General features: G+C 40.6%; 1 protein-coding gene across 4 annotated transcripts in view; it reads left to right on the forward strand.

Moving 5' to 3' along the window:
* The window catches only part of LOC122572791 (RNA pseudouridylate synthase domain-containing protein 2-like), a 172807-nt gene that overhangs the window by 122647 nt on the left and 28667 nt on the right, over window positions 1-21493 (forward strand). For all 4 annotated transcript variants that reach the window (XM_043738237.1, XM_043738239.1, XM_043738238.1 and 1 more), the window contains one exon: window positions 18784-19006. In XM_043738237.1, coding sequence (XP_043594172.1) covers window positions 18784-19006 — 223 coding nt within the window. The remainder of the gene's footprint in view (window positions 1-18783; window positions 19007-21493) is intronic.

Consider the following 21493-nt stretch of genomic DNA (forward strand, 5'->3'; position numbering starts at 1 on the left):
CAATATCGATCGACTCTATAAGAATACTTGTTTCCGTCGCGATGTTTCCATTAAAGAGATTGCAGAGTAGCAAACGAATTTTTCCTTTTTCGAATAAATACATCTCGATTTCGAAACTGATCGATTTTTCGCCGTCGAATTTGCGGATATAATAATCTGCGGATATTTACAGTAAATTCATATCTTTATGGACACAATTGAAAAAATACTTTGACTTCTGGCTGATTTTACCAAGGTTATACCACTTTTGTATCAACGTTGGATCTCAGGGGCAAGCTTCCCGTCGTTAACTACAAATCGAAACGAGTAAGGCTGTATTTGCATAAACAAAAGTATAGCGGAAAATATATTTTCTCCGAACTCTGCGTATGTTCATGAAGTAACTGTAGAACGTATTCAGTCTTATTCCTGCCATTGAGAACGCGATTTGGCGAGCAATTCCGCGGGAAATCGGTGGAAGTTGGTGGCGAGACCACGTTGGTCGCGTTCGATGTCTATCGATTGCCTGTTCGGTTCGTTATAGCGAGTCTCAGTGGCGAATTCACGATAACGGGAACAGCGTTAGTCGTGGCGGAGTGAAAAGGAAAGGGTGGTGTGCGCGAAGGCACGTAAGGATTCGAGTGTCTGAGAGAACACAGAGAGCTGACTAGAGCAAAGAGAGGAAAGAGGGGGAAGGATCGCGAAGACGAAGGGAAACGAAGAGAAGAGAAGGTAGACGAGAGAATCGATCGAATATTTAGACCTACTGGCATATCGACAACCGATATCTGCTCCACATTCGAATAATAGACTCGCACGGCTGACGACGTGCTGCCGGAGCATCCTCCAGTTCCTCCTCCAACGAAACAAAGACCTATTAATGCCACTCGAAAGACACACGCCCACCGGCGTGCTTCTCCTCCGATTCTCGATGGACGTCCCCTTAACGCGAGGAACGCATTCCATTACCGGAGACTTGTGACACGGCCAACCAATATTCCCAACGAGTATTCCGTTCCATCTCTCTGTCTTCCCTGTATACGCTTTCGTTGCGCTCCGTATACTCTTGGCTACGGAGTTTCGATCCGTCGATAGCCAAATCAAACAGAAACACGAGTCTCCCATTCTGAAATAACTCTGAATATCGTCGTATCCAGTTTATCGAATTCATCTTCTTCTTTCATTCTTTTTCTAAATAATCGTCGATATCGAACAATCCATCTTAAGTTTCATCGTCGTATCAAATTTCAGTTCAGCTCTTTAATCTCAAAACGATCCCAAATACATTCGGGTCGTTGAATTTATTCGTTTCTCCATTGACCCTATCGTCTCCAATAATCCGTCTCAATTTTCATCGATAAACCCCGACGAACAAACGAACAAAGACTCGTGTCTGCATTTCTAAAACACTGACAAACCAAGCAAACAAACTACGAGACCACGGAGCTGGCCAAGCAAGATTCTCGCGACAATTAAATCGACCCCTGGGTCGTATCGAACCTTCGGACCTGGTTCACATCGAAGGGACCGTTACCCGAGCTACGTTGATGCAACGTTCACGCCACTCGGGGGTCATAGCGAAACGATCAGCCCGACATCGCTGATACCCGTGTATACAACGAAGATAGAGGGGTGGAGCTTCTACGTGATTCAAATCTAGATCCGATCCTATCTCTCGGTTGGAGGAGCCAAGAGTACGCTATTGGCTAGAGGAATCCTTGGCTCACGGTATACTTGGGCTATCTTTCTCTTCCTCTCCACCCTCTATAACTCCTTCTCTTCCCCTCTACTCTGTTTCCTCCCTCCCATCCTGCCTTTTTGGCCTCTCCGCTCCTTTTAGAAAATCTTCTTCGTTCAACGAAGTCTTCTTCATTCCCGGAAGATCGACGAAGGTTTCGAGTTAGCAGGTGGCTGTAGGACGTTGTATTTTTGTGTCTCTGTGAATGTTCCGGGTTTTCTTTCGTTCTTCTATCTTCGTATATACCGGTTACAGAACCAGAAGCTATTCTTTTGTCTCATAGGCTGTTTCCAGAATCTTGAGAAGCCGAGGCAAAACGGTTTTATTGGCTCGCGAAGATCACGCCGCCTAAAGACCCGTTTCTCTCCTCGTTTCTCTCTTTCTTCTTTTTTCTTCTCGCGCTGGAAAGCCGCTGGAGAACAGATTCGCCTTCATCGTGGTTATAGTACGTACACGTAATACGTACTACGGTGATGTCGATCGTTTCCGACGCGGGATAAATTATTTCGTGGATCGTTTTATAAGATCTTCGCGGTGGTTAGAAGCTGTGTCTTCCTAAGGATGATATTCTCTTTCGCTTTTAAATGTTTCTTATTTCTATTATCGTATTCTCGAAGATCCTCGGAAGTCAAACTCGTCGACGAAGCTTTTTACGAAGTTTTTAGTTTTATGGAGCAAGTAATCGGTATACCGATCAAACACGCTCGATGTACTTGATATATTACTGTACGCAGTCGTGTCTGAAAACCGTGACTTTAAAGTATCTTTTCGCCTGTTCTGTGGGAAGAACCCCTAGCCATTATTACTGGCTCTGTCACTGGAGTACAATGATGTAGAGAAACTCTTTCTTTCAACCTTTTCTTGTTATTAAAGTAGGACAGGTAGGCGAGGGCCTGTCACACATCGTAAAAACTGTGACAAGAAGCTCCTGGTTGTAGATATACAGGGTATCTCTCGAAGCCTGGTTCATTGTACATACAACCCTAACCAAAATACACTTTGTAAAGACCACGTATATTTCAAGAACTAAAATTTCGAAACATCCATCCTCTTAACGAATACGGCCAACATACTTTTCGTCTTATAATTTTAAACTTATCAAAATTAATTATCGTCTCTGACAGGAAAAATATCGACCATAAAATTTCGGTACAGTAACCTTCTTGTAAAATATTTATCGTCGTTGCTATTAAATATAAATCTAAAGCTATTAAATACTTGTCAAGTCATCATATTTTTTATTTCGATATTTTAAATTCACTAAAATTATTTTCCATCGTACAAGAAAGAAATTTTCAACTAAAATTTCCAAGGAAAAATTAACTTCCCTAATCTTTCTTCCGTCATATCGATCGATAGGTAATTTACGAAACAGCCAATGGAATAAACTGGCGAATTCGCGTTTTCACCCCTTCCGTGTTTGCTTCGCTCTCCCGTTGGCTATATTTTTTTCTTGCTCGGCTTTGCGTCTCAAACGACTTTCGAATCGAGGAAAAATATTTCTCCAACCACCCCCGTCGTTTCTTAATCTCTTTCTCTCTCCGGTTGTTACCGTACTCCCGGGAACTCTGACTATCGCGACGATCATTATCGTCTTCTTCGTTCGACGAATCAAGTTCTCCTCGGGCGACCGGAGACGATCCGCGACTTTGCGGCCTGGTTTCACATCCCAGACGATTTCCTACTTCTTCCCTTTGACGTGACTCGATTCGTCGCGCTGCAAAGCAAAATTACTGCGTCGAAACTTGTTCCTTTTTCTCGCTCGTTCGCCTCTATCTTTCTTTCTTCTCTTTCTGTTCTATCAGAATAAAAATTTCGCCAGATAGAAATTGTAGCGAAGAATATTCAGAACATATTGACGATAACGTTGAAATTTTTAGTGGAAAGACGTAGCGCGAGATATCTACGTCGGCCGCCATTTCGATCTTCCATTAGATCTTGAGAAAATGTCTCATTAACAGGATTCCCCGGGTGGGCCCATCGCGCTGTCACGCGGATCATCGCCGAGACGCACGCGAGTTCGCCTGTAATCTCGATCTATCCACGTCCGCCAGTAAATTCGAGGCTTCTGTCTGCCGTGTATAATTCGCAGTGAGATAAGATTACCGGCTGCGGAGGGTGGCAGGGGGTGTGTACAAGACACCGTAGATAGATGCAGAGCCGCGATTTAGCGTGCTAGTAATGATACGTTGCGAGAAAGCGTTCTCTCCACTCTTCCTCGCGATTCCTCGATAACGCGCGAGAATATTAATGATGCTCGCCTGATTCGCCAACGTATCTGCTGATTCTCACTGACTCGTGACTGATAATTCAACGTTGAAATACGCTGGATGATTGCACCTCCATCCTCTTATATTTACTTTTAATTCGTTTTACGTTATCATTTTTTGTTTCGTGATCGATCAACGAAACGTTGTTCGAACTTAGAACTCGTCTAGTTATTTAAACGCGAACTAGATCCATTTCTGAAATATTTCTCGTTGTAAATAATTTTATTTGATCGTTCCTCGTCCTCTAGTTGACGATAGACAACGAAACATTGCTGCGGTGATGTTTCATTTTACATATATGCGTGTGTTCCTAATGTGATTCTGCTGTTCTATCATCTTTGTTATTCTCGTTCTTAATTTTTTAAATATTTTTATTTTTCGAAATTCCGAGTGTACAACGGATAAATGCGCGTAATTTGACTAGCTAAACCCGCCTGTATATGTTTAAATTCCATCGTGTTCGATCGGTCGTTTGGCTTTGGTATTTCGGCTGGAGAAATACAGCGCATGGTAAAATGTGGCTCGTTCGAAATAGTATAAGTTTATGATTTGAAAATGATAACGGTTTTCACGAGCTACTCGTATTTTCTGCGAGAATATTGGTTGAACAAATTGCGTTGAATAATCGATACTCTCTATTGAAAACCACGGTGATTCTGTCTGATCGCATACTGGGATTTTCTACTTAAGAGCCACTCTGCTAAATCAATATCGATATAATTCAATTTCCTCGTGTTTATTTCGAAATATTTCTACTATTTATATTTCCTATCGATTATATCTTTACCCTTTAACAATTGTATACTAATTTCCAAAACTGTTGATTAACATTTTAATCTAGAAAATAAATTTTCGCGAAATACGTTTAAAATCTGACTGGAAATAATTAACACAGCATCCTACGAGCAATTGCCTTCGTTTTGCAAGATTATTTCGTAAGAGACGCGTAAACCCGTAAAACTCTTTTGCTCTAAAGGCACGAAGTTACAAAATAGTGCGATCTATCTAGCGATGCTTGAAGGTAGAAAAAGAAAGAGACCTGCATACCCTTAAATTCACTTTGCCCGCAGCTTGGTTTCGCGAATGCTCGTTTATCCGTGAGTTTTACGACAGGATCGAGCTCATTACACGACTAGATACGGCGCATGAATGCACGAAGAGTTCCCTCCAAGTTCATTTTAGGAGATATCATCTGGTCGGCGGTGGCGATCCGATAAAGATTGTTCCGCGCTCTCTCCTCTCTGTTCTCTCGCGCGATAGCGTTTATACCGCGGTACGATCTAATATTTAAGCAGACAACGAGACGAATAATACGGTACGAGAGACAGTGAAGTTGAGTGACAGTGGATTGATGTGAACGTAGGAAAAAATGCGTTTCGAAGTGGACATTCCATAGGGTAGCGAGGAAAAAGAATTATTTCTGAGATCCATGCTGGATTATTGGCGAACAGTTTTGTCATCGAGTTTCTTCAAGAATCGAAAATATTGCTTTGATAAATATAAAAATCGTAGTTTGGTAAGTATGGTTTTCACTCGAGAGAAACAATTTAGATGGGTAAAACAAAAATTTATTTTGCGTTTCACATCCTCGATCTTCCAACCACTTTGCAATTAACCTTCCATTAAACATGCAAGGGAAGGAAAAATCAGAACAAATTGAAAATTCGAAACATCCGCAAGGTTGGGGATTTCATACGGCGTGTCCGTGTTATTTACGCGAAATGCAAATGACGTTGCGTTTCAGCCTCTCCCACCAAGCAAACTACGATCGTTCGTGTTACAGAAACGAGAGAGGCAGGGAGAAAAAGAGAGAGAGAGAGAGTTAACGGGTAAACGAAAAATACCGAATTTCCATATCCACGAGGCATGATTGGAGGGTCAGGCGAAGGTGCATTCGCCGGCGTCTCGATAACGACCGACACAAATATTTAACGATATCTCTCGCGGTCGGTCCATGAATTTCGCAGACGTGGACGATTATTCTCGTTTGGTCGAGAGGTTGAATATTCCAGCGTAGTCGAATATCCCTGCAAACTTGTTTGCGACGCGTATTATTTAGACGATCGTTTGATTATCGGTGCTCGATGGATCGACTCGTGAAAAGTTCCTCAACCATTCGGTATTCTTTCATTTCACTCAGAGTATCTTCTACTCCTTAATCCTGAAGATGTTTTAAAGTGTCATTTTCGTTAGAATGTTCTATATATAAAATGTAGTTGGAACTTGGATGATATTAGGTTGTCCGAGAAGTTTCTTTCGTTTCATGAGGAAATAATAGACGTACAAAGTTTTTTGTTTTATATTATTTTGTCGAATTACGTACGATACATCTTGTTCTGTTGAGATAGACACCGCGACATTTCACAGACTTGGTTTCACGTTTGTATGAAGCTTGCAGTGTTGTAAAAAACACGTTTGCGAAAGAAAGACACTTTTCAGACAACCTAATATTTACAAGTACTTCTTCCGTAGAATTTTATACACGTGAAACGTTACAAATTGTTTCCTCAGAAACGATCGCAGACATTCGCTTGAATTCTTCTCTAAATCAAATGGTTCCGAGACACCAATCTTCTAAAGTGCGAAAAGATTTGAGTACCTCTAAGAGATGGAAATGCCGACAATCTTTACTTACAATAACCGATTGAATAGATTTTATCAACGTGAAAAGATCTATCTGGAGACACGTAGTTGTTTAAAAAATAATTACCTAATGCAATTTCCTAATTGTTCGATTATTTCCAAATACGACATTTTCCAAGTGACCTCACCTAATACATTCTTGCAACCGGGTCGGAAAATTTTCCATTAGCCGGTGCAATCGAATAGCATCGCCAGTTACGTTTTGCCTCTACTATACAGCAATGTGTACTTCGATTTTCAATACGAGAAACTGGCTAGTTCTAATACGTTACTGGTGACTTAAATTAATTAATTGGTTAATTGATAAAAATGCATTGGCTCGCTCAAAGAGTTAAACCAGCGCGAATATTTGAAACTCGGGAAAGCCTGGAGTAAATTTCTGCGTTTTCTTTCGTCGCGAAGTCATGTACGCGAGAGAAAATTTATTTTCACGCGGAATAAGAAAAAATCGAATAACGTACTATACTTCTTCTTTTTTTTTTTTTTTGCTTCATCATGGCGACGCTTGTAGTTTCTTCTTTTTTTCTTTCTGTTCTTTTTTTTATTTCTCGTTTGCGAAAGGAATAAAAGTATCGATAGGATAGATCGGGAATAAAATTGAAGGCAGTGGCAATGAGGTTCGTTAGAAGTCGTAAAGCACGACCTGACATTTGCATGAACAGGATGGAAAAAATCGCGGCGGTCTCATGCACACCTCTTGGGTTCGATTTGCCACTACCGCGAATAGATCGCTGATAACCGATACACGGAACAGCGTATATTTCTGATTGGTACCAGGAAACGCTGGCTGCCTTACCGGAAGTATAATTTGAAAGAGTGTCGTTAGCTACATCGATTGCGATCTGCACGAAGATTTATGATCGATCGGTAAACAGAGCTCGTTATTACGTAATCGTCTATCGCGTTTTCCAGCTTTGATTAATTACCGTTTAACAGTTTAAAGTATCATTTTTTCCTTTGTGAAACGAATACCGACGTTTTGTAATATTCGTTATTGCATTTAGAAGATAAAACGTCCGTTGTATATTTGGTTTCCACTTCATCGATCGCGTTTACAAAAATAAGTATCGCAGTGAAGCACAATCCTTTAAAATAAAATTAATCAAACAACCGTATTTCTACGATAGCGATTTATCTATTAATATTATGCGAATCTCGGAGCATGTAGAATTCCCTCGTAAATCTCCACTGGGCACATCGAAATTGTTCAGCGTATGATGTTTCAGACGTTTCAGCATTTATCATCCCCAAACTATCTAGATAGGCGTGTTAACAATGTCCCTCTGGAAGGGTGTTAATTGCATAGCCGCTTTAGAGGAGAGTACATTCCAGTCCCAGATACTCGAGTCTTTGTTGTCCCTTATTGCGTACATCTTGCCATGCGACATTATCGATCAACAATTTGGATGGTCAATGGGTCGTCCGTGAATTTGCACGCTTCACGCTGCTCGGTAAATTCATGCTTACTGTATCCACGTTCCGCTCTGTTCAATACCATCTATTGATATTTCTCTACCCAAACATTTACCCCTATTCCACTCGAACAGCCAGTTTTATTTCTATTTTTATTTAAAGTTAATTTACATAAAACTTATTTACTTGCTTGCTTTAATTTTACGGACTGAAAATTCCCATCGTTCCACTTAAAACTCTTTTCTACATACATATGAACGAAGAATTTAATTTATTTATATGCATAATTGGCAAGATTATTATATTCACGAATATACATATGAATTCTTTGTAATGTACGATTTAAAATGAGATAAAAACGCTTAAAGGCTTTAATAATTTCCTAATAATTATCAAGCTTTTTTACTCATTGAATTTATTATAAATGCCCCGGTGCTCACGAACGAACGCGATCACTGCGATCGCCAAAGGCTTGAAAATGTTCCTCCGACTCGATTAACGACTTATTCCGTTTTTATTTTACCATATAGGCAATGCATAAGTAATGTAACGAAGTTAGCAGGCGCCGTTCGAAATTTCTGCCCCGTCAATCGAACGTATCGGAGTATTCGCGTTGACCGGCCCGAAATTACGATTTACAACATTACAAAATTCCCAACAAGGGATTATAAAACAGGAGATACAACGGCGAGTGGCGATGAAATTTGCATCGCGACAACTCGCCGTTCGATACGAATTCACTGGCCGTGCCTGATCGATGAAATACGCCTGACGATGTGCAATCGCACACTCGACTACGCACGTCGCATTGTTTCGGGGAGATCCACCCCGACTACCCCCGTGCATTCTGCTCTGAATTATACTTCGATGATCCCTGATAAAAAGAAAGGACCCATCCACCGATCGAATTTCTCGTGACTCGACAGAAATATCGCCAAGGGACTTGCGTTTCCGTTATCCGTGGGACGTACGAAGAAGAGTACTGCGTGTAAAGAAGAAGATTGGCAAGTGGAACGCACGTATAGTGGCTCACGAGAGTAATTGAACAGTTACTATAGAAAACTCTCGTGTATATGTCGGAGATGAAAGGACATCGGGGCCTTTCTTTTGCAACGTTTGGGATGGTCCCCAATACTTTGGTCCAGACTTTTTATCATAGCTGCACTTAAACAACAAGACTGAGGAATAGTTGTTGATATTCTGATCCGAGTACAGGTGCCTGATGTTTATGACAGTGGGCTTGGGCTCAAAGTGACATAACGGGTCGCTGAACGTAGCCACGGTCACGGGAGGGACATGTACCTAACAGAGGTATGGAATAATTATATAGCTCTCCTTAAAAACAAAGATTGACCCGAGAGGTACGGGGAGGAGTATATAAGAGCAGTTCCACTTGGACTGCGGGTCAGTTCATTCGGATAAGTTCTACTTGTACATCGAGTCACACCAGGATCGTGTATCACATCGCATTCGTCATCCCGTTGGCCGTGGATTCGTTATCGAATCTAAATTCATAGTCATCGACATCTCGTTTGTCCGATCGCCGCTATTACTTGCTAACTCTTGTAATAATCACATCTGTACCAATAAAGATCAGCTAGAATACAAAACCACGATGGCCAGTTCGAGTGAAGATTCGTCAAACGCCCAACATTTCAACGCTAACCCGACATATATATTGTACGTGTTATACAAAGTTGTTAGGAAGATGATACGTTTACATTGTACACGCGAATGCGCGTGTAAGCGTCAGAGGGCGTCCAGGCTTTAATTGGGACAAAAGACGATTGGCAACTGTTAGAAGCATCTGGAAGTGTCGGTTGACAAGAAGCGTGCGTGCAAGTAGGTTTTCGAGGTCTTCAGAGTATATATGTATAACTGTTGTGTGCTCAATAAAGGAAATTATTTGTATTTCCGAATGTCTTCTATATCTTTACAAAAGTATTTTAGAATTTCATTAACATTGCGACGAGAGACGATTGTTGCGAATCTCGTGTATCCAAGAAGTTTTGAATCGTGGCTGGAATGTTCGCTTCGTCTGTCTTACTCGTCGAGTGTAGTATAGTTTTATCGTTATTTATTGTCGTCTTTACAAAACTGATTCGAAAGACACAAACAGGAGATAAAATACTCTAGACGTTTGTAACAGCTGTTAGAAGGAATTTTGTTGTTGGAAAAGATATTTTCCAGAAGAATTTTTCAGAAAAGGGTTTGTCAATGAACCGCGAGCAGAACAGAAGGAAAGAGGAAGAGAAAATTGTTGGACAATTGGCGAATTTTCATGGAAAGTAACGGCACCTGGTTCTCGTTGGTTGACCAGATGAGGTCCTTGAGCGATGTAGCAGTCTGTTTATTCGAACTGTAATCGATTACGTTCCAGGTCAGAATTTAAGTGGGTAAAGTCGATAGTCGTTGAAGTCTTCTTCCAAGTTTTTGCAAAGTTGGAAAATTACTTTGCGCGAAAGTTTTTTTAGTAGATCGAGATATCCTAGGTCTTCAACTAGAATACCACCTTAACATGACTATCTCTGGCATATATAGACATATCCAACAGATACCAGTAGTTGTATAAAATTAGATAATTTAGATTCGCTACGGTTCACCTATTGTCCAACGACACCGATAGTAACTTAACCATTACTGAAATAGATAACAGAACCATTTAGATTTTTCTGTTTATATTTCACTTACGAAGATACCCACCGTTTTAAAATCATCCAACTCTCCAAACATCCATCAAACTTCGATACCACTGGAACATTTACTCCCCTGTAGCGTCGAACGTACAAACCCCCACAGAGCAATTCGGCCAGCAAGCCAGGCCAGCCCTAGAAACGCTCCACAATCGACCAGTAAATATCCGCAGGCCCGTAAAACATTGGTCTCCCAAACGCTAGATATATCTTCCGTTAGCCAACATATTACCAACCATCGAACAACGAGGACATACCGGTATACGTACGTGTCTGTCCCATGTATCGCGTCGATTAGTAACAGTTTCGGTAATTACAGCTCGAAAAGTAGCATGTATCTCACGTTCGCTCTAATGAATTTCGTGAATGTGCATGGTAGGATAAGTCTTGAGTCTTCTATTATTTGACAAAGGCGAAGGTGAGAGAGAAATAGAGGGTTGGCTGTCGGACGACGAAAAGCGTTTCCCTCCGTAGCTGCTCGGAAACTTTGCCAGTTTCCTCGAAGAGTGGAGGCTCAACTCGCGTCGCAATGGAGGACGATGCATTGTCTCCTCGACGATCTCTTCTCTATCCCACTTTTCCCTCCTGTTTCCGACTACCGCGACGGAAGGTTCCCCGTCGTGATCGTCAGCGACGATCTCTCTCCAGGAGGAGAAGCTTCGAGATCCCCTTCTCTCTCTCTCTCTCTCCTCTCTCCACGCTAGCGGTGACGACGGTTTTCGCGCCTCTTGGCACGTTTCACGCTCGCCGCGTAATCCAGACCCTCGTGCTGGAGTGTTCTGGCCCCGCTAAAGCCTGTTCTCCTCTTTCCTCTTTCCCCTTCGTCGCTCACCACCACCTGGTTCTTTATTTCGTCAAGGGTGACCGTGTGGGTGCTTCTTAACACGCGAATCGTGCTCGATTCCGTAGCCATCCTCTTCTATCCTTCTGTATTTCCCTTTCTTTCGCTCTTTCTGTCTCTTTCGGTTTTGTTCTCTTTTATTCTGGATTCGCTGGTCAAAGGAATCAAATTCTGAACTGCATAGACGATGGTCGAGGCTTATAACGTTATATCGTTCGAAAGAGAGCTAAAGCGTAAACCAGGCTTATGACACGCTCAAGGACAATCGCTTCTTCAGAAGCAGAATTCAGCTCTTGTTCCTCCCACTTGGATTTCCAACAATTTATTCGTAGAATAAATAGTTCGGTTCGAGGATTTTACACGGTCTATCGTCACCTTGTGCCGCAACAGAGGTGTGTTTAAGTATTATTTGGATAGAGAGCACAGCGACCGGTATATCTGTATGATCGCGAAGCGTATTGTTCTTCGTTTTAAAAAGTTTCGACGAACTTTCGAGGAGCGTTCTGGTTCTCTAGTTTAGGCAGGAGGAATTTCTTTGACGAGGAGCATTTCAGAAAACGGATGGGTTTCTTGCTGGTCGTTTTCGTCGCTCTTTGTCAACGCTAGCGCATTCTTTCCTTGATTTGCCGTGTTTCTGCACGGACGCCAGCATGGCTTCTGGTTCGACGTGAAAATTGTGCCGTGCGAACGTTCGGTGGTATCTAGGGTACATCGAGGATGAAAAAATTGACAAACGGTCGTATTGTTTTCGGCATCTAGCTCTCAAGAATTGGCAAAGACAATTGAAACGTATATCAAACACTTGCCAATCGTTTTTCGTATCGTGTAACATTTGTGGTATAAATTATAATTCCTTTTTAATAAAGCCAATACAAGAGAATTTACGTTAGTCTGAAGATGTCAATCTTAACGAGAGTCACGCAGCTGTAATGATTAAAACGCGGTATGGCGAACGTACTAATTATGACCGATAGTTTCAGGTTTTAATCTCGGCCTTCGTTTTCTCTGTTTGAGAAACAAATTGAGGAAGAAAGCAAATTAACACCGAATTGTCTTACCAATGGTTCCTTCGTCCTCGTGCGATATTTACGATCATTCTCATCCGGTTTTCCCTTCGGCCAGCCAAATTCTCGGTTAGGATTTCCGTTTAATTCACCGAAAGAACCGTTCTGTCGACCGATTCAATCGGTTGAAAGGAGCCGATTGGTTTCCACGAGTAATCCCTGGTCGCGCAGATCGCTGCAATTCCGCGGACGATTGGTCTGGAATTCAGAGGAGGCTTCTTTTCCCTTGATTTTTCCGCTGTTTCTTCGATTCATCCATCGATTTCGTTTCCCTCTCGCCCCTGTATCCCATTTGATAGCATCTAGGAGGCAACACATTTCTATGAAACCTTCCTGCCTTCTCTAAAAACCTTCCATTTCCGATCTTTAACCACCGCTGTCGTCGTCTTGCGTTCCATTTATGAAAATATTTTATTAAATTTTGGAAGGAATTTATGGAAATATTAAATATCATACGACGTCATATATCAAATAAAATTGAGCGGTTTTCTAGAGAAAGGACTCGTAGGGCGTAAGATGATAAATCGAGTATAAATAGCGTAGCAACTTTTATTCGAATTTATCCTAATTTTCGAACATTAGCTTGTAATTGTAACGACGCTCGAACAAATTTGTTATCTATACGTTATACTTTATTTCGTATTTCCTCGTCGTATACATTCGTCTATAACATCCAATTGCTCGACCGTCTTTTAACGTACCGAAATAAATATTGCAATTGATAGAGACATCCTGATATTTTATTAATTTAATGCATGTAGTTTTGCCAATTAAATAAAGTTTAGATGCTATGAAATATTCGAACGTTAGCGCGAGTCACCCTATTTTTGATAATATTTCAATGTTTTACATCAGACAAGATTAATGGAAATGTATGTTGTATATTCGTCGATTTTATCAGCAGTGATCGTTAATCAACCGCGTATCAATTAATTAGAGCGTCCAACTACAAACAAGCCTTGCTTTAAGGGAAGATTCCGTTTTTCTAGGCAAAGGGGAGGAGAGTCAAGGGGATGGGTTTCGCTTCGATGACACACCCTCTTCAAGCCGCTCCATAAATTGCAGGGTAATCTTTCCCTTCGGTGAAAAGGAAAAGCCCTGTGCTTTTATCCGCGACAGACGGCTTTCTTGCTACCTGTTCCGGTTCGACGAGCCGATCGAACAGCTTCCAGCTGTTTAATTAAAATCATTTTAATTGCGAGAATGGAGTCTCTGGTGCTTTCCTTTGAAACTACACCTTGGACGGGCCCTCGGTGATAATGAGGCGATTAAAAGAATCCATTTTATAGCGCTCCGATGCTTCAATGGCGTTGCGCTACTACGCGCGTTTTATAATCTGAAAATGTTACCTCTTGGGCGAAAAGAATTGGAATTTCAAATATCTAACATACTTAGACCTCGATCGTTGAGGCTTAAATTAGAAATTGCAACTTTTATTAATTTATTATTCAATGCCAACTCATCCGAAACAGCGATCAAAGTCTACAAAATAAAACATAAACGTTGTAATCGCTCGAATAATTAAATTCTCCTCGACCTCTGAAATTCTTTTACGTTGTATCTATATTTTGCAAATATGAAACACCGAGATATAAAGGCATCGACCTTTCCTCCGCGGTGTAGTAATCTTCGAGTCGATCATTTCGAAGATCTTGCTTCTTTCGAACTTCCAAGATATCCAGACAGTTCTCGTGAAATAAAAAGAAAAACGGCGGACGAGTAAATAGCAAAGAAGAAGCATCCTTTGAGTCGATTGAACGGGAACGTTAATCAACGCGCTGGCGTGTTTATCTCGTCGGTCTTTTTTCTTGTCGGCGGAAATCGACGTGACGGAAATTGTGTGTTACGAATGGCGAGTTCCGGCTGCAGGCCGTTTGAAGCGTCGGATTAATTTTTGGCCGACCAGAGGAGACAAGATCGTGCTGTTTCCAGACGAACAGTCACCGAAAGGCAGACCTAATTTCGTTTACGTGCTCTAATGAAATGAAATCCTTCTTCGCTTTTTTCTGCTTTTTTTTTTTTACGATGTAGAAGAAAGGGTTCATTTTCTCTGTAACCATCTCCAGTAGAGAGATAAACAAGTACGCGTCGAAGTAAATACGTTTAATGAGCTTTCGATCCGAAAGAGTTGTTCATATTTAATTAACCTTGAGCGAAGCGAACAAAAGCATTTTCTAATCCGTTGACGGTTTTAGAAGCGAATCTCCTTTCGTCTGTAGAAGAAATTCCTCGCTTTATTTCGTACGTTGTAAATACTTGTTTCTTGTGGAAAGTAAAGTAGGTTAAGGTTATCATAACTTATAACCAGTTCAGTTCGTCGTTTTATCCTCCAAGTACTTCACAACCGTACAGAAAATGAAGCGGCAAAGAATCCGTGCAATTGTCCGAGTGTACGAAAAACGTAAGAAGTTCTAAATTAACCGGGCGAGGTTTGTTCGATTCGACAAGCCCTCGAGAAGCAATCCAGTACGAATACCCGAGTGTTTCGAGTACTAGTGGAGGTAAAGGAAGGAAAGGAACGATCGATGGAAACGTTGGATTAATTTCTACTCGGCAGTGGATTGAAAAAAAGCAAAAGGAAATTGCAAATCGTTAATAAAATCTTGAGAACGTGTATTCAAAGGGGAAAAGATTAGGTTGAAATATTTATGAAAGAAATTATCACGTTTTCCTTTGTTATTTATTTCGTTCTGTGTAAAACGGTCCATCGGTGCATCTAGTTTATATTAATTCGTCCGAAGCGTCAGATTACAAATGCATTCAATGGTAGGCAACGATTAATTCGCTGGGTTTGCGCGTGCAATTATAACACAGTGTATGCATAATCGTTTAAAATTTGTCATAACTTTCGTTACGGGAGGATGGTTGTTCGTTTAAACGATTGAAACGATGATAAACGATAATATTAATATGGTAATCCGGAGTTAAAAGGTGATGCGTTTGTATTTCTCGTCGACCTGCTGAAATTTGCATATTCTATACAAACATATCGCACAGCATATCGTACGTAGATGTAACGAATACTGAAAGTTCCGTAGAAAATAAAATCCTACCGAAAGTCTATCTTCGAATCTGAAACATTCGAGATTCAAGTCGCCATTCCTTTGTTTTCATTATTTTCTCTAATTATTAATTTCAAGTATTCGCAACTCCCCGTCAAAGAGGAAAGGAATAGAACGAGAAAAATAAAATGAACGGAAGATAAATACAGCGAATGAAAGAAGTAGATATAACGGAATAAGATAGGGATAAATAAAATTTAAAAAGTTGAATAAATATGCCAGAGAAGAATAGATACAATAAACGAACAAAGCTAAATAGAATAAACTATACGAAGAATGAACGAAATAACAAATTCAAATAAACGAATAAAACTAATAGATATAAAGGAACGAAACGGAAGAAAAGAAGTAAGAAAAATATAGAACAATCTTAAAACTGTGTCCAGTTTGAAGATTGTTGAGATCGAGGTTGACTGATTGTAGAACGAGTGGACGAATTTATAATAGAAAAGTATATTGAAATAATTAAAGGTATAAGTTTATGCTGATTCAGATCCTTACTCTCTTAGCGTTACTAGACGATGGAACGATAGGGAGCACGTTCATGTATTTATAGCAAAAGGACATTACTAAAAAAGTTAACCTTATAGCTTTGGCTAGAGGCTACAGGGAACACAAATAGAAATTTGTTTATTAATTCCTTTGTTCTTAGACTTTGCAACTCAAAACACAATGTATATTCAAGGGTACAATAATATGCACCTCTCCTTATTTAGAATACTTCTTGGTAATAGCGGTCTCCAGGTCACGGATATACATAAATAAAGACGTAGAGTTTTTCTCGAAGCAGTTACTTCGACAAAGATAAATAAATACATCGAAAGCCACGTTTTGACCTGTCCTGTTGCAAGAATCAATTTCTCTCTCTCGTAACACGCTGAAACTCTGGTCGCTCTGGTAGCTCTTCAACGTTTTACCAAGTGAAATATAATCCTTGAAAATCCAGACTTCGGTTTTGAAGCGGGGCCAAGAGGATGGACTGCTGTCCGACGAGAACGCTCGAGGCGTTTCCATCCGACGCGACGTGAAGTGCCGTCGCATCTCTGTCACGGGACGGAGAGGATAATCATGGCCGGCTGTCCGGCTTTTATTGTGATTTACGCGATTGGCGCGATACCGACCGGCTTTATTTTCGGTCGGTCAGCCACCATCGGTAGCCTGGCCGCCGTGCCAATTTGTAATTAATTACGAAACAATCGCGTCACTATTTAAAGATTATAATAACGAGATCACCGCAAACAGTTGGAACGCGCCGCGCATCCCTTATCACTTCTATTTCTGTCGTTGTGATTTTCTATCGCGATACACGATTTCATACGTGCGCGATTATTTAGATCACGCGTCTCAAACGCTATACCATATCCCATCTTCTACGTTCTACGTCGTATCCTGCATCGTGTATCCGAAAACCAATGCTCCATTTTCCGTAACTACTAAGGCAAACGTATTCAAAAGTTGCGCGTTACGCCTCACCATCTCCATCTCGCGCTATTCGCGTATCCTACATCCGATATCCAGAATCTACTACCCATTATTCCATATGCATTATTTCAAGCTTGTACCACGGTTCACGACGTTCCATCCCACATTCCATATTTCATACACCTTATCTCATAGCCTGTGCCCCATAACTAGTATTGCTAACTCGTGTACATATTTTATCTTACTTCCCACACTAAGGCTCTCCATTCCATATCTCGTGGCCAATTCATATTCTCTTTCTCATATTCTATAACCCACATCCAGTATCCCTAGAAAATACCTTTTGTCCCTACCTTCGCATCGCATACTCGTCTTACGTCTCACACGGAATTATTGAACTGGTATGTGGAAAACGGGATGTGGCGCTGAAGATAATGGGTGGCAAATATAAGGAATGAAGTAATGGAATGAAATAGGGAAGACTGGATGTGGGATGTTGGTATCGGATTTTGTACATACGATATCCATAGATATGGAGAATTAGAGAATAGAATTCAGGATACGAGACGCGTAGAATACATATATTCTTGATATTTGTTATTTTCTATCATTTTCCTAAATAGTTTAAATTTTAGATCAGGAAATTGTGCACGTCAACAGCTAATTGTTGGAAATTGTTTCTATAAATCGGAAAGCTAGCGAAAACGTAATTACAAGCCAGTATTCTAACGTTCGTGAACGTTCGTGTAAAAAATCTCAACGAAAATTTATCGTTAGTTTAAAACAAAAGCTCATTGAGCTATCTCGCGTGTAAACGTACGATGTACCTGTCGTACACGCTCCGTACGTGCCGTAACGAAACTTCCTCCGCGTTCAGATCGTTCTTCGACGATTCAATTCGATTTCCTCGAACATTCCGCTGGCCATGAATCATACTGCGAGATCAACTTGAGCTTCGGCGAATTGTAGAGAATTACGTGGTTGGTCGCTCGGAGAGACGAAGTTGGTTTATTTCTGCGCAAGTTTGGATTTACATGGCGAGGTCGTTGATTCAGGTTGCAAGGAATATACAAGGCTGAAGGGACGTGATTTATCGTTGTTGTGAGAAGGTGAACGATCGTTTGATCACGGTAAAGAGGTGTGTCGAATGACAGTGTGTAGACTCGACGATGAATTAACGAGCGATCGATTAATCAGGATATAAGGATCGAGACAGAGTCCAAGTTGCTTTCTACCACAGCCCGCCGATCAATCAGCATAAAATTATTTTTAAACGAATGCTTTTACGTCCCATTATCGCCTAAGCTCGTGTGCAAATCGTCTGTCGCGTGTCGGAATATTATATTAATCGCGTGAATTCGATCATTTTAAACACTTTTATTTCGACTCGTCGTAATTTTTAGACTTTCCACGTTTTACAGAATTCTACCAGAAATTTACCAAGGCTAGGGAATATTTCGACGTATCTTACGTAATAAATCGAAATCTTTCGAGAAAAATAATCGGTTCCGAAAACTGTTAAATTGATGGGAACCAATTAATTCGACTATTTAATCAAGGATTAGTCGCGCGATTTATGTACAAGGCATTGTCGTAATTTAAACAGGACTTTGCATAAAGGTAAATTTAATTAGAAGGTGATGCTTGCTTATTTACAGGTCTGCGGAAAGTGTACCCTTACTACTTCACCTTCACCACGTTCACGAAAGGAAGATGGGTGGGCGAGAAGATCCTCGAGGTATTCGCCAGAGAATTTCGAGCACATCCGGCAGAAGAGTACGAACGTTGCATTCGTGCGGGCACTTTGACGGTGAACTATCAAAAAGTGGACGTCGATTACAGATTACGGCACAACGATTTGCTGGCTAACGTCGTCCATAGGTAAAAAAACCTTATACCTTCCACTTTGTTGCCCGTTGATTGGAAAATTGATCGTTAAATTTATTATTAAATTAGATTATCGGGAATATTCTCGAGACGTAATTATTTTATCATCGCTCATAAGCTTGCAATTTCTGAATGCACGACAAGTATCAAACACGACAGTATCCTCGGAGAATTTCTCTCTAAACGATAAAGTAGTCAATTATAATCCGTTGCTTCTAGCATATGGCAGTCGATGTGATTTCGTTCAGACGTCGTCGTTGTTGAATAGAACAAGAAACATTTGCGTTAAATTCTATTTAACGGAAGGTGATAGATCGAAAGAAACGTAGAGGAAAGATAACAAAAAGTAGGGATCCCTGTCCGAAGTGACTTACGTTACTCGCCGTTTGAAACGCGGCAATTGTACAGGACGATTCTGTAAACTGGGACGAGATAAAACTCTTTTCCGAGCGGAACAGGAGGGGGAGGGATTGAATGGCTTAACGAGCACTATTTTTCTATGCTTCCAGACTTTCCTCGAATGCAACTCGCACGTTCCTTTTCTTCTTCGTCGTCTTTTTTCTTCCGTGATATTATGTATCCCTTAATGAATCCCTTTTAATGGCATCTCCTCGTTATTCTACAAGCTGTTGAATAGTTCGCGAAAACGATAACGACGTATTCGGGCAAGTTTATAGAGAAATACGAAAATACGTTTATCAAACGTCCGACGACCAGTTTCATTTTCATTAAAGATTCGAAAGTCTGGCACATTTTACATTCATTGAAGATTCAAAGCTCCGAGATATTTTATTTTCATTAGAATCTTGGGAATCTTTCACACAAATCATATCAAAAGTAAAGATTAAAACTCTAAAATATTTTATATACAGATATCGGAAGTATTCTCTGTTCTATCGTAGTCGAGATCGATCGCTGCGTAAAGAATTCTATCAATGATTCGTATCGATATAATCTGTAACTCAGCACGAAGAAGAAAGCTTCGGTCTTCAGCTCTGAAATCAAAGATAAATTCCTTCCATCTGCATTGGACAGACCTCTTCCGTTCCCTAGTTCTTCCAACGATCAGGAGAAAATCAGAATTACACGGAAATACCTTTACATTTCATTTCCAGTTCCTGCCGTCTCAAAATTCGTAGACCTCTCTGCTCCTCCTAATAACCGAAAATCGAACGATCTTCCCAGCCAATAATCCCGAAAGAAGGTATTATCCTATCTTGACTGAAATCGGTGGCAGACCGTCACCGGATGAAAGAACAAGAACGGAAATCGCTGGCACGAGTGTTCCCAAGTGCGAATAACAAGAAACCGGCGCGTTATCCTCACGTTCACGGTGGAACCAACCGCAGGGTGGAGTGTCCCACGATATCCTTGGCACGGATATAAAGGAATCTGTGCCTCGTTGTTAAACGCGCCATCGCTCAACCAGGTTCCTATTATCAGCGCGGTTATCGTGTGCCACGAGATTGCGATTCTTGCAGCGGTGTTTGAATCTCAAGGACAGCCGTGAAAAAGAGAAACAGTAGAGAGAGGAAAGATTCGGTGGACACGTTTTTACATGTACTTTTACTATGTACAAAAATATCGAGAACAGTTGGTTAATCTTGGCATAAGATATAATTGAATTATGTGATTACGCGTAAAATTTGTGCATTTTTCTTTTTGTTTATAAAATTTTATAATATCGTTTCTAATACTGGATGCGACAAAATATTGAGACTATTTTCTACAAGATGCGATTCAATTATGAAATTACGCGCTGCATATTTATGCGAAATCCGTAAATCCGTTGAAAAATTAATTTGATATTTGAGGAAGATTATACGAATATTAAGCGAACCGTACGTGACTGCGCGAAATCCAAGGCGGAGGATTTTTTTTTATTGTAAAACGAACCGAGAGAAGGATCACGAAATTTCATCAACGTCGATGTTTCAAGAGATGTCAGTTAAGATAATCCACGACAAACATCAAGAGAAATATCCTTGCGAATAAAAGTGAACCATTCTGCCGCTATTCATCGTTTTATTTATGCAGAAGAAGCGAAGCAATTGGACAACCGAGCGATTTAAGCGATGTACAGAAGTCATATGGAAAACCTTGGAAAAATAAAACAACAAATATACGTGCTTCGAAGAAATACATAGAATCCATGTTTAGGACATATTACGATGAAAAGATAGACTTTGTACGATTATAGAAATTATGGCGAATTACGAGACAAATTACTTTAGTTTGATTCAAACATCCTTCTGAATCGAATAACCCTAGCTTACTTTATTTGCGCAAACATTCGCGGTCTATCTATGGTGCATTAAAAATAGCGATTCGAGTTTGCGTTGCGATCGAGAAGAAAGAGAAAGTGAGAAATTGGGTGGAGATCGCGGAGCTGTCTCGTTCCGAAGATAATTGTATTCGATAAGTGTCCCGATTTTGAATAGACGTTCTACACATCGACCTGCTTCCATGTTGGACTCGTTT

Source organism: Bombus pyrosoma, linkage group LG11 (assembly GCF_014825855.1).
Source record: "Bombus pyrosoma isolate SC7728 linkage group LG11, ASM1482585v1, whole genome shotgun sequence".
NCBI lineage: Eukaryota > Metazoa > Arthropoda > Insecta > Hymenoptera > Apidae > Bombus > Bombus pyrosoma.